Source organism: Eschrichtius robustus, chromosome 2, assembly GCF_028021215.1.
Source record: "Eschrichtius robustus isolate mEscRob2 chromosome 2, mEscRob2.pri, whole genome shotgun sequence".
Classification (NCBI taxonomy): domain Eukaryota; kingdom Metazoa; phylum Chordata; class Mammalia; order Artiodactyla; family Eschrichtiidae; genus Eschrichtius; species Eschrichtius robustus.
In genome coordinates, this window is record NC_090825.1 from 59,056,223 (window position 1) to 59,071,166 (window position 14,944).

At 34.5% G+C, this 14,944-nt stretch overlaps 1 protein-coding gene across 3 annotated transcripts in view; it reads right to left on the bottom strand.

Annotated features, from left to right (window-relative positions):
* CERT1 (ceramide transporter 1) overlaps window positions 1-14,944 on the bottom strand; it is a 127,820-nt gene that overhangs the window by 60,009 nt on the left and 52,867 nt on the right. For all 3 annotated transcript variants that reach the window (XM_068535529.1, XM_068535528.1, XM_068535527.1), the window contains 3 exons: window positions 12,303-12,410; window positions 11,369-11,507; window positions 6,180-6,263 (listed from right to left, as the gene is read on the bottom strand). In XM_068535529.1, coding sequence (XP_068391630.1) covers window positions 6,180-6,263; window positions 11,369-11,507; window positions 12,303-12,410 — 331 coding nt within the window. The remainder of the gene's footprint in view (window positions 1-6,179; window positions 6,264-11,368; window positions 11,508-12,302; window positions 12,411-14,944) is intronic.

Sequence of the window (14,944 nt, forward strand, 5' to 3'; positions counted from 1 at the left end):
ATTTTACTATAAATGTGAGGGTTTATTTCTAGACTCTCAATTCTATTCCACTGTTCTATATATCTTTCCTTATGCCAGAACTATACTTTACTGTTGCTTTTGTATTAAGTTATGAAATAGGAAGTGTGAGTCCTCCTACTTTGTTCTTTTTCAAGACTGTTGTAGCTACTCTGGGTCATTTGTATTTCCATATGAACTTTAGGATTAGCTTGTCCTCTTGTGCAAAAATCCTACCTAGGATTTTGGTAAAGACCGGATTGAACCTACAGGTCAATTTGGGGAATACTGAATTTTTAACAATATTAAGTCATCTGATCCATGAACAGGGAAAATCTTTCCATCTATTTAGGTCTTCTTTAATTTTTTCAATAATGTTTTGTGGTCTTCATAATATAAGGTTTGTGCTTCTTTTGTTAATTTATTCCTAGGTATTTAATCCTTTTTGATGCTGCTATAAACAAAACTGTTTCCTTAACTTTATCTTCATATTCTTCATTGCTAGTGTATAAAAAATATTGGGTTGGCCAAAAAGTGCCTTCAGTTTTTAAGTAAAAATAAAAGACACATTTTTCATTTTCACCACGAACTTTACTGAACAACATATGCACCCTTTTGTTCCACTACCTTCTGCCATTTTTCAGGCAACTTCATAAGTCCATCTTCCCAAAACTTTTCATCTTTTCAAGCAAAGAACTGTTCCAGGTGCCTTTTATAGCTTCCAGGGAATTGAAATTTTTTCCATTAAGAGAATTTTGTAAAGACCAAAATAAATGGAAATCCGAAGGTGCAATGTCTGGTGAATATGGCGGATGAATCAGAACTTCTCACCCAAGCCGTAACAGTTGTTGCCTGGTCATCAAACAAATGTGCGGTCTTGGGTTATCCTGATGGAAGAGTATGCGTTTTCTGTTGACTAATTCCGGATGCTTTTCATCGAGTGCTGCTTTCAGTTGGTCTAATTGGGAGCAGTACTTGTTGGAATTAATCTTTTCGTTGTCCAAAAGGAGCTCATAATAGAAGACTCCCTTCCAATCCCACCATATACACAACATCACATTCTTTGGATGAAGACCGGTCTTTGGTGTGGTTGGTGGTGGTTCATTTCACTTGTCCCACGATCTCTTCTGTTCCACATTATTGTACAGTATCCACTTTTCATCACCATCACAATTTGTTTTAAAAACGGACTATTTTCATTACGTTTAAGTAGAGAATCACATGTGGAAATACGGTCAAGAAGTCTTTTTTTTTCTTAACTTACATGGAACCCAAACATCAAAGCGATTCACATAACCAAGCTGGTGCAAACGATTTTCAACACTTGATTTGGATATTTTGAGTATGTCGGCTATTTCCCATGTGGTATAACGTTGACTGTTCTCAATTAATGTCTCAGTTTGATCGCTATCAACTTCAACTGGTCTACCCTACCATGGAGCATTGTCCAGAAAGACATCTCTAGCACGAAACTTCACAAACCACTTCTGACGTTTGATCAGTCACAGCACCTTCTCCATACACTGCACAAATCATTTTTTGCGTTTCAGTTGCATTTTTACCTTTCTTGAAATACAGCATAAAATGCTGAAAATGTTGTTTTTCTTCCATCTTTAATATTAAAATGACTACACAAAATTTCACCAATTTTGATAGATTTTTTTAAATGCACGCTGATATGCCAGCTGTCACATACAATCTAACAAAATTGTTTTGAATGACGTTAAAGACAACTAAGTGCTACTAGAGCCATCTTACAGAAAAAACTGAATGAACCTTTTGGCCAATCCAATACAATTGATTTTTCGTATACTGATCTTATATCCTGCAGTCTTAATTTACTAGTCCTAATAGTTTTCTAGTGGATTCCTTATGATTTTCTCTATGTAAGATAATGGCATCTTCAAACAGAGAAAGTTTTAATTCTCCCTTTTGAATCTGGATGCTTTTTATTTATTTTTCCTGCTCAGCTGTCCAGGTAGAATCTCTAATACATTGTTGAACGGAAGTGGCAAGGTTGAACATTAGTTAGGAACAAGGTTATCTTGTTCCTGATCTTAGGGGGAAAGCATTCAGTCTTCCACCATTAAAAGTGATATTAATTGTGGGTTTCACTAAGAGATACTGGTATCAAGGCAAAACTGGCCTCAGAGAATGATTAGTTAGGAAGTGTTCCCCCTATTCTACTTTTTGGAAGAATTTGTGAAGAACTGGTATTAATTTTTCTTTAAATGTTTGGTAAAATTTACCAGTGAAGTCACTGGAGCCTGGGCTTTTCTTTGTGGGAAGTTTTTTTACTAATTGTATCGCTTTACTTATTATTGGTCTATTTGGATTTTGTAGGTCTTCTCAACATAGTTTCAATAGTTGGTGTCTTTCTAGGACTTTTGTCCATTTCATCTAAGTTATCTAATTTGTTGGCATACAGCTGTTCATAGCATCCCCCTATAATCTTTTTTATTCCTGTAAGGTCAGTAGTAATGTCCTCCCTTTCATTCCTGATTTTAATAAGTTGAGTCTTCTCCCCTTTTTTATCAGTTTAGTTAACAGTTTGTCAACTTTGTTTTTCAAAGAATCAACTTAAAGTTTCACTGATTCTCTGTACTGTTTTTCAATTCTCTTTCTTCTTTATAATAAATGTGTTTCACCTACAAATTTCCCTCTAAGTACTGTGGCAGACCATAAGTTGTGGCATCTTGTGTTTCTGCTTTCATTCACCTCACAGTATTTTCTAATGCCCTTTGTGATTTCTGTCTTTGATCCACGGGTTATTTATGAGTGTGTTAATTTTTACATATTTCTGAATTTCCCAAATTTCTGTTATTAATTTCCAATTTCATTCCACTGTGGTTGGAGGACATACTTTGTTTGATTTCAATCCTTTTAAACTAATTAAAGCCTGTTTTGTGGCCAAGCATAAGGTCTATACTAAAGAATATTCCATGAACAATTGAGAAGAATATATATTTTTCTATTGTTAGGTGGAGTGTTCTGTGAATGTCGACTAGGTCTGTTTATTTAGACTATTCAAATATTTTATTGTCTTGTTGATCTTTATCCTACTTGTTCTATTCATTATTGAAAGTTGGTTATTGAAGTCTCAAACTATTACTATTGACTTGTCTCTTTGGTCAGTTTTTGCTTCATGTATTTTGGGGCTCTGTTGTTACATGCAAATACGTATTTTATTGTCATAAAATCTCTCCTTTTGTCTCTAGAAATATAATTTTAAAAAGATGGTATAGAGTTTAACAGAAGAAAACTTATATTAGAGGTAGATAAGAAGTTTGTTCACAAAAGATTGAGGAAACATTCCTTTCACTGTGATCTAGAACTCTTAAAAGTCTTTAACTAAGGAAGGTGTTTTCTAATTCAAAAATTTCTCCTCTGCTCTAATCTTCAAATTACTTTAATTGCCTTTCTTCTCATCTTAGAATATCTGGACGTTTTACTCCTGTTTTAGTCTTCGCCCCATACCCCCCATTCCTATTCTTGGCATATTTACTAGTAGGTTGGTAAACTAGTTCTAAATTTTAAAAAACTTTAGTATAGTTACATCACAATATTTGATCTAGACCTAATCTTTAATAATGGCCCTAATGGTGAGAACATTACAATGATCACTCTCAAGAACAGAGTATTATTTTTCCCTCTTCCAATAGCTGATCAATCTAGGACTAAGACCCTGTTTTTGAGAGATGACTGAAATACCCTAATCCCAGACACAATCAAGTAGTTCCAGATTTAAAGACTATATGCTCTGTTCACTTTACCGGCTTATATTCAATGCTTCTGACTAACTTATTTCTAGAGGTTAACCATAAAAAGATACTTTCCACCTATGATGATTTTCAAGAGTTAATTTCCATCAACATTAAGAAAGGAATTCTTTTCTTTAATTGAAATATAGTTGATTTACAATGTTGTGTTAATTACTACTGTACAGCAAAGTGATTCAGTTATACATATATACACATTCTTTTTCATATTCTTTTCCATTATGGTTTATCACAGGATATTGAATATGGTTCCCTGTGCTATACAGTAGGACCTTGCTGTTTATCCATTCTATATATACCAGTTTGCATCTGCTAATCCCAAACTCCCAATCCATCCCTCTCCCACCCCACCTCGCCCTTGGCAACCACCAGTCTATTCTCTGTCCATGATTCTGAAGAAAGGAATTATTTTAAACATTGAATTCCCCAAGTATACTTAAAACATCACTCGTGATTTTAAAAATTATTCAGATATCTTACAGGATATTTCTCTAAATGACTTTAATAACCCAGTCTTCTATTGCTTGGTTTCAGTCTCTTTGAAAAAGAGATGTTGGAGGCTTCCCTCAAATGTCTGGAGATCTAGCCAGATCACATTTAAGAGTTAGGTACTGGAAGCTCTACATACACTAGCAGGGCTTTAACTACTGGACTTCATCAAAGGGTGATCTGGTAGTGAGACAGCTTTTTCATGATGGACCCTGCAACAGCTCTCAGTCTTTTCTCTATGGCCTTTCAGTGCCTCCAGAGTTAACTTTTAATTTGGTATCAGAAAATTTATGTCCAGTTTTGTATCAGAAAATATACTATGGAAACAGGGTAAGAGAAAGAAGCTGGAGATTACATCTTTCCGTGTATAGACTTTCATTTAGTCCCCGGCTACCAGAGTTCTTAGAGAGAAGCAGAATGGTGAGGCTGTTGGATTTGAATAGTCAGCATGTACACTTCTACTTAATTACTTTACTGATAGGCCAATATAATCTGTCTTTTGATGTATCTGGTACTCCTGAATCTAAAACTCTGCAGTTCAATTTCTACAGAAAATAAGCTTCCATTCTCTTTTGGGGAATACAGATGGGGCAGCTGAGTGTATGTGAGATGATGGAAGATTGGACCTGAGAATTTTACAACTTCTTTCAATAATTTTTCCCATATCCAAACGAAATCTTTTTTCTATTAAAGCAGATTATTCACTGTAAAATTAAAATGTAACAGAAAGAACCTTCCCAAAGTAATCCTCTAATTCCATAAAGACATATAAATCCGGATGACTCAACAAGGTTCAACATTTTAGCCCCAAGTCATAAGGAAAACTTTGTAATAAGAAGCTAGTATTTTGCAAGACTGAGAGCAGAGTAGGTTATAAAGAAGAAGAGAACCATTAGGAAAATAAGAAACAGGAAGAGGAAAGAAGGAAAAGGTGGGGAAGAGAAGCATTAGATTTAGTATCAGTATTACAATATTCCCACATGATTTGTGAAATTTCCATGCATGTAATTGTTAAAAAAATTATTTGAAAATATGCCACGGCCACAGATTTTACTTCATATTCTTTCATAACTTCAGCAAAAATAAGCATAATTAGATTAACTTATTTTTTTTCACAAAGGCTTATTTGCAACTTAAAAAGTTTTAGGAATCCATGCCAGCTTTTTCTTAGCATATGTTAAAAGAAAGCACTGACCATGAATCACAGGTTTCTGTCGCAACCTCCCTGCCCACCCCTGCCCCATACATAGATTCCACACATAAGTGATACCATGCAGTATTTGTCTTTGGTTTATTTCTCTTAGCATAATGCCCTCCAGGTTCATCCATGTTGTTGCAAAACACAGGTTCCCAATGAACAATTAAGAATTCCATCTAATGAGTGAGCCCTTATAAACAGAGCAACAATTAACTGATATATGCAGTAAACTGATACATGTAATAAACCACCTTGCTCCTGAGTCTATAAACAACTGTGCTGTGAAATCAGTGATTTCAATAATTTTCCTTTAATAACACTGATTATATACTTTGCAACACCAGTTTATCAAGTGGAGAGAGAAAAGAACATTAACAGAGAGAAATACACTCTAAAGAAACATTCAAGTTCCATTACAATGTTTCCTCCCTAAGAAATACTTTTTCAGTACTAGAAACTGATTCTACCAAATACTGCTGAAATAAGAGGCCAATGTCTAAAATTTAGAATAAGTCTTTGTCAGATGAGCTGTCAGATTATTTAATGTCAGAATGTATATTTTACCTACATGTTTTTTCTTAGAAGAAAAATTTCGCTTTCCAGCTTAAAAAAATTTTCTTAACTATTCCATTAATTATTCTTGTTATATAGTTAGTTATTATGTAACTTTAGAAAGTGTATTTTACCCAACTGAGGGGGAAAATTTTACTACTTACCCTTTTCTTTATTGCCATTGGTATTATGCAAGAAGTCTCCATCAGAACGTGTTGTAGGAAAGTCATCTTCATCATCTTCTACCACTAAGTAAAATATATTTAAGGATATCAGGATGAAAGCACATAGAAATTAACCAGTTTATTCTTATGTTCAACGGAGTAAATATACTCTGGATTCTGTGAGTGCATGGCCTTATTCATCTTTGTATTTTCAGTGCTTATCAATGTATGCCCAATAAATATGCTGTGGAATGTCTTTAAATACATTATTATAAAAACTGTACCCATTCTCATTTGTGCAAGGGATGGTACTGAGATACGATTTATTCTGTCCTTTAAGTCTTTCTATCTCTTCCTCCTGACCTTGCGGAGATTTCATAATTCTACCAGAGGCCTACAAAGACGGAAGAGGATGGTAATGGTACATGCAGAAGATACTTTACCTTGTCTCTAGGATATGCAGGGAAAATATAATGACTTATAGATGTGATATCGATTTTAATTTATCCCAATGTGTCTGTGCCTGGACATCCATTTTAACCTACCCAATTCCAGAAAATACAGAATCCCCTGTGATCTTCCACATACCTCTTTCTTCTACATACTATCCCTTTTTCTACTGCCTAACATACTTAATCCTCTGCACTATGTATTCCACTTCTTAGTGCAAATTTCTAAACCTCAGCCCCCAACCTTATTCTCTGTTTTTGAATGGCTTCTTTAGTTTATTATCTTTTGAGGAACTCCCTTTCTACAGAATAAATCTTCACTTTAAACTAATGTCTTACTCCTTGCCTATCTCTCTTTACGTCAGGAGTAATTTGGCTCCATGAGGAACATTTCATCTATTTTTAACTCTCTCTCCAATGGATGCAAAGCCCACTACTATTCCTTACTCCCTCCCCTGACTAAATGGTAGTAATTACTATGGAAAATACCTTTATTCTGTACTACAATTTTCTAATTACTGGGCTATTTCATTTTTTCATCACCTGAAAATTTTGCACTCATCTATAACAACTTTTTCAAATCATAAGCTGCTATTATCTACTAACACCTACTATTTTATAACCAGCTAACTGCTATCAGCATCCAACTGACATTTTTCTTTTCCACATCCATCATTCCTACAGACTTCAGTATCCATACTGAAGCCTCTGCAAACGTCTTAGTTCCAAGATTAATCAAATTCCCAGATTCTGTGGATCTCTGTCTTTTCATCAATAATTTGCAAATATGGTCAATTCTAAGAAATTAACTACTACAGTGCTGCTCTGATTTTAAATCATTACTGATTTTAAATCATCAGACAACATCTTGACCTTGACTCATTACTAATCTGATTAACTGCTCTTAAATACTGAAATGTCTGCATTTCACTTGTCTCCTCAGTATCTACCTTGGGTTCCTAAAGATTCACTTTCATATCTCTAACCATCCAATAGCCTAGTACTACCAAACAGGGATTTTCAAACTTCTTTTTCTAGTAAATACTCAAAATATAAAACTGATGGAAAACAAGAGCTGTTCTGGCTAAAAGAGTGGCCCTCCCCCTTTCCTTCCCAACCAAGCACTCCTTGTCCATCATTGAGGCACCTTTAAGGGATGTCTGACAAGAATTAAAACCACTGTCCTAATACAAATCTCCCATCCCAATCAGACTGGTCTCCCTTACCAGCCCTCAAATCTATTATGCTAAATTCCATCTCTGGATCTTGTACATTCCTGCTTTCATTATCCCTGCAATAATCCAAATCAACCACATTAATAATAGCAACTATTATTGATTTTTTGCTATTAAGCACAGGGCTAATATACATATTCTCATTTAAATCTCACAATCATATGTGCTGGATACAACATCCATGTTACAGAGGAAAGAGATGTGCAGAAATGTTAAGTAATCTACTTCAAGTCATCAAACTAATAACGAATAGAAGAGCAAGATTAGAACCTTTAAGTTTAACATGGTATATATGTCTTGTTTTAAAATATATGTTTAGGTCAGAGATAATGTCTTCTACTTCTGTAATCCTAGAGTATCTGGACCTAAATGGTTAACTAAATCTTACTGGAGTGTGGGGTGTGTGAGTATGTGTGTGGTTAAGTCTCCTTACTAGCAATTACGATAAAACTTTTTAAATGAAAACATTGAATACCTAAAATAAGAGCTTGCTATTATCATTTCAATGACACACTTAATGAAGAACAGTGATTCTAAAAATTTTTAAGTCACAGATAATTTAGTCTTGATAATTTAGTGAAAGTACATCTATAGAGATCCTTAGGTCAGCAATTCCAATCTATAGTCGAAGTAGGAAACTATGGTCCATGTTCTTATTTCACCTTTACCCAGCATGTACTCTTAAAAACATCATTTCTTAAAATAGACATTTATAGGGAAATCAGTTGTTATATGCTGAATTGTGCCACAACCAAATTCATATGTTGAAGTCCTAACCTTCCTGTACTCCAAAATGTGACTGTACTTGGAGACAGCGTCTTTACAGAGGTAATCAAATTAAAATGAGGTCATGAGGATGGGCCCTACTTCAATATGACCAGTGTCCTTATAAGAGGAGGAAATTTGGACACAGACACTTACAGAAGGAAGATGATGTGAAGACACAGGGAGAAGATGATCATCTACAAACCAAGGAGAGAGGCTTAGAACAGATCCTTCCCTCATGGCCCTCAGAAGAAACCAAACTTGCCAAAACATTGATCTCACATTTTTAGCCTCCAGAACTGTGAGGAAATACACTTCCGTTATTTAAGCCACACAGTCTATAGAGTACTTTGGCGATGGCATCCCTAACAACTAATACATTAGTCTATGACTGTTGCTATATAATCAAACATGTTTAAAAATATTTTTCTAATCTTCTACACAACATGGTTATTATTACATCCCAACTTCCACTCCTTCCACTATCACTTTTGTCTTTAAAATGCTATATATTATTGACGTGAATCATTTAAAAATAAACAAGGAATCTAAATCTGTATACATCCTGTTTTAGTTTAAAGGGCTGTTTGCAAGTAAATGAAAGCTGATGTGTAATGTCTAATTTGACAAAAAAAAAAGTATACATACTTTTTTAATTAATGAGAAATAGAAGTTCAACTCTCTTTATTTTTAGAGAAATAAACATTAAATGTTAAAGAACCAAAAACTTCAGAGTGTATCAAATATAAAGAACTTCAAGGATACTTCAGGTAAAATTAAGTGCTTTAAGAGGAATATGGGCTTCTGCTTCAGGCAAAGATGGAATAACAGGGAGAAAATTTATCCTCTAGCATGAAACTAAAAGATCAGACAAAATATATGAAACAATGGTTTTCAAGGTACTGGATATTAGGCAACAAAGGACAATGATCCCTAAGGGCTGGGGAACAAATGATGTGAGCCCTGTGAATGCTCCAGCTTACTGCCATGGGAGAGTTTCCAAGCTGTAGAGTAACGAGAAACCCAGGAGGAGCCTGGTAGACTCTCTGAGGTGAAGAAATGGAGCTGAGAATCCAGAGAGACAAAGGACACTAGAGTTCACAAGGCAGAGGACTTGGGAGGAGAGAACTGTACAGGGAGAGAACTCTGGAGATGGGCAGAAGGTCCCCCTGAGTATTCAGCAGAGTACTGATAGCACATACAAGTTGAGGAACTATAGAGGTCATAGAAAGAACCATTTGAGAGGATTCCAGGGAAGAGTACCCAAAGACTATGTGGGGCAGGGAAAAGCACCTGTTCCTGCAACACAAACCTGGAACAATTCACAGGGAATTGGCTAGAGAATGCGAAACTGCCTTGCCACAGTAGTAGGGAGAAATGGAAATACATTATTCTAAGGTTCTTATACAATACAGGAGGTGGGTATATTACTTGAAGGGAGACTGTAATAACTTAAATGTGCATACTATAAACCCTAAAGTAGCCATTATAACAACAAAGAGTATAACTAAAAAGCCAACAAAGGAAACAGAAAATGGAATTATAAAAAATACTCAATCCAAAAGAAGGCAGAGAGGGCTTCCCTGGTGGCGCAGTGGTTGAGAATCTGCCTGCCAATGCAGGGGACACGGGTTCGGGCCCCGGTCTGGGAAGATTCCACATGCCGTGGAGCAACTGGGCCCGTGAGCCACAACTACTGAGCCTGCGTGGTGCAACAAGAGAGGCCGCGATAGTGAGAGGCCCACGCACCGCGATGAAGAGTGGCCCCCACTCGCCGCAATTAGAGAAAGCCCTCGCACAGAAACGAAAGACCCAACACAGCCAAAAATAAATAAATTAATTAATTAATTTAAAAAAAAAGAAGGCAGAAAAAGGGAACAAAGAACAGAGAAGACAAAAAGAATATGTAAGAAGGGGTGAGCTCACATCCTTCTACTCCACCATCTTGCCAGCAAGTCAACAAAAAGAACATGAACTCAGATCAAAGACATTTAATAAGACCAAGAAAAGAAACCATGTTAGGCAACCTAGTTATACTGGGTAGGAACTTAGCATGATTTAGTAATACTGTTATGAGTAGTTCATTTTTGCCCATTATAACAAATTAAGAGAAAAACTGAAGAACAGATATTGACAACACCAGTAATATTTAGCAGTAACAAATGAAAAGTAACTTCAAAATTCACATTATAAGTTAACTAAAGATCATCTCTCTTAAAAAAAAAAAAACTCACTAAAATTACTTTTACATGCATATGTAATTCCATTATTGACTTCTTCTATGAGAAAAACGCCAGAGGAAGGGAGGGTGACAGAGGGAAGGAGAGAAAGAGAGGTAAAGAGGGAGAGGAAGAGCGAGAGACAAAAAGATCAACTGACTCCAGATCTGGAGGATTTAACATAAACATATGTTTGTCTCTAAGACCCGTCATAGGGTACATGTATTAGACATAATCATGTGAAATGCCCCATATTATCAAGATGATATTATATTTTTTAATGGAATAAAGAGTTCAAAAACCATTTTAAAATCTTCAGTGATATCTGGTATGGGTGATCAGATTAATTAGGATGTTATTAAAGTATACAAGTTATGTGGACACTGAAATCTGTTACATTAGAGGTGTACAGCGAAAGTGACTATAACTACCTTCATCACTTAAAGACATTACCCTTAAGATCAAGAGGTTTTAAATCCATTCATTCTCCAAGTAAAAATAGTGGTAATAGCCTAATTAACCTTTATCCCTTTGAAGTTCATCCTTGGAGACAGCATCAGCACAGGCATCAAAGTACTTCTGTAGAGTATCGACTTGTCTGCATAGGATATCTCTAAAGGTTTCCATTTCAGCCAATTTCTCACGTAAACTGTGGCCCTTCTGCAAAACACAATACGGGGGGATGTAATCCAAGTTAACAAAACTAGAATTTATTTATATTTAGTCCCATCGTATTTCATCACCTTTTAAGGTCTGTATCTTACTACTGAGGGCATGGAGTAGGGAGAGTTGTCAAGTTCAATGTATTATTTCCAGGGATGGACTTGAAACTGAGTAATTAATGGCTTGATAGTGATAAGCCTGAAGGAAATGAGAGCAATAAGCCTGACAACTTGCTACTACAACATTTAATATTTTCAAATTAAACACTGTGATGATAAATTGTGAAAGATTTTAAATGGGCAAAAATATTACTGGGTGTCCTTTGAAAGGAATAGTAAGTATCATCCACGGAGAGGGTGTCTGATCATATATAAGTCTTTGATTTCATTGCATTTGAGCTATTTTACAACTCTTTAAGTCATAGAAAACTGAGAGTAATGTAAATGATTCTTGTCCATAGAAAAGCAAATGAACTTTGTCCAGTGGAGGTACACTGGTTACTAATGTGTGACTATTGATTAGTTTTGCATACATTAGCAAAATCATTTCAGCATTCTTCACATTCTTCTTTGAACTGTATTTTTTCTTTAACATCTTATTTCATTAAGGAATGAAACAAAATCTCTGACGTGTGTTCATTTTATTTTTATGAGTCATGATTTTACCTCTTAAAAAACTATTCTGTAACAACTTCAAATAAATTACATTGTAGGAAAATTCTTTCAAAAAACTTATTCTATCAAATAAGTTCTGTTCACAACATTCAGTACTAAAGCATTCATAACCACAAACCTTGAATGAAGAGGTGGATGTTGCAGAATAGCCACTTGCTCCAGACACCAGTGACACCATTGAGCCATGTCGACGCAAGCTGGATTCAGATCCATATCCAGACTCAGTCTAAAAAGGAAAGTAAACTACATGAAAAAAATTAAATAAAAAATACTTAATCATCACAAGAAAAAAACTTTTTAACTCTGTGAGGTGATGGATGTTAACTAAACTTACCGTGGTAATCCTTTAACAATATGTACATATATCCAATCATTATGTTGTAAACCTTAAACTAATACAATGTGATATATCAATTATATCTCAATAAAACTGGAAAAATACTTAAGAGAAAACAAAAGTTTCCCTATAAATTAATAAGGTTATTGCAAAAAAAATTTTTGTTAAGTAAGGTTACTGTAACAATAATTAGCAGTTTGAGTTCACTCAAGAAATATAGGCAATCCACTGGCATAAGCAATGCTTTCAATTCCTAATTGCCACTTAATTTAGAAATTTACTGAATACCAACTACATGCTGGGCTAGTTGGCTAAAAGAGTTTAATAATAGGAAAACTACCTAGAGTAGGTAAATTCATAGAGACAGAAAGTGGAACAGTGGTTATCAGGGGGCTAGGAAGAGGGGAGAATGAGGAGTTAGAATTTACTAGGTACAGAGCTGGAGTTGGAGAAGATGAAAAAGTTCTGGAGACGGATGGTGATGGTGGTGATGGTTGAACAACAATGTGAATATACTTAATGTCACAGAATTGTACAATTAAAAACAGCTGAAATGACAGATCGTCATGCGTATTTTACCACAATAAAAAATTTTGGTAGAACAAGGACCAAAAAAAAAAGAAAAAAAAGGAAAATTTCTTTATAGATGAATTATTTATCCTGACACAGCTCAAATATCAGTCTCAATGAAGCCTTTCCCATTATTCCAGATAGTCTGTCTCTGTATTCTCAACCATTCTTAACATATCATGATTATGGCATTTGCCACTCAATTTTAATAGTTTACATTTTGTAACTACTAGTGGACTTGTACCTTCTGTAAGAAGACTGTATTTCTTCCATTTTTGTAGCCACCTTGACAGTTCATGGCACAAAGAAAATCCCCAATTGTGCCAGTCTATTCTGTAATCACATCACAGAAGATAACTGAACTCTTTTTGGGGTTTAGTTAGACTCAGAACTGTGATCTAATTTTGATGGAGTTGGCACTCTTTTAAAGTATCAATTTTGCATCCCATCCTCCTTAGGAAATGCAGTACTAAAAGCATGGACAAAAGAATTAAACATTTGAAAAAAACAACTTCCAAGTACCTAAAACCTGCTCAAGTATTTTGGGATCTCTAATTTCTTCCTACTGTTATTCTTTTACAAGTACTGTGCATAATTTTAATCCTAGACACTAAACTTAAGAGGTAAAATAATATCTAATCATCTTTGGCATCACACCTAGTGCAGCTTCTTAAAATTCAAGCTTCCAGCACATACCAGTCGCTAAAGATTCAAAGTAAAATTGTCATACTTTAATAACGCCTGTTCATAAAACACTCTACCTATAAAAGGTACTGCAATATGTTCTTAACTCTGAATTTACTAACAAATTACATATAAACTCATGACTAGATGGAATCAAAGGTACAATAAATTGTACCTCAATAAATTAGCTAAAGAAAAAAAGGTAAGCTTGTTTCAGTATCACAGAATCCCACAAAAAGAAAATTCTCATTACAGAAATCATGTAATTCATAAAAAAAATAAGACTTCTTATCAAATAATGTCCTGGAACAAAGGTACTGAGCTAGGTTCCTTAACTAAAATGGCTCTAGTTTCTCTTTCTCGTTTGACAATAATGCTAACTTTCTAAGTATAGTGTTTCTACGTTTTAATTGTTGTATTGGTTTGGTAAAGTTTTTCGTTAGATTTAAATATAGAAGACTGGAATTAAAAATAAGAAAATTCTATCTGTGATGGACCAAAAATATAAGGTACGCACTTCAGAAATCACTTAGACACCTATGTGTCATTCACTTCTCAACAGAAATTAATCTGAACCGTCCATTTAAATACAAAACTACCCCATAATTTACTATCAAAATTTTATTTAAAAACAAATTTTGGATATTTATTTGAAAAATATTTAAAACCAAACAATTTCAAATCCAAATCCAAATGAATCTACCCTCTCCATTTACTTGCTTTATATCAATGAGTCCTAAACAGAGTAAGTCAAAACTTTAAAATCTTGAAACAAAATATAAACACTACAAAGCTTTACTAAATGTTTTCTCACTATGAAACATACTTCTTACATCCTTGCCTGTTTTTTCAGGTTCCACTATTTCAAAACAGTAATATCTCCTTACAACAAAGACATGATAGAACAAAAAACTCTACTATAGCAATACTATTGCTGTACATTTTAAGTAATGAATAGTAAATGAATGTTGAGGCTAAGAGTTTAGAGTAATTGTATTTCTACCTTTAATAAAGTTTCACTTAAATGAACTGCATTATAAATTATATACATCATTCCAAGGAAAAAGAAAATAAAGTATACTCATGAAGACCAATTCCATTTTATTCAATTTAAATAATGGGGATTCATTTGTCACTCTATGTCAGTAACTGCACTGGGATAACTTTTA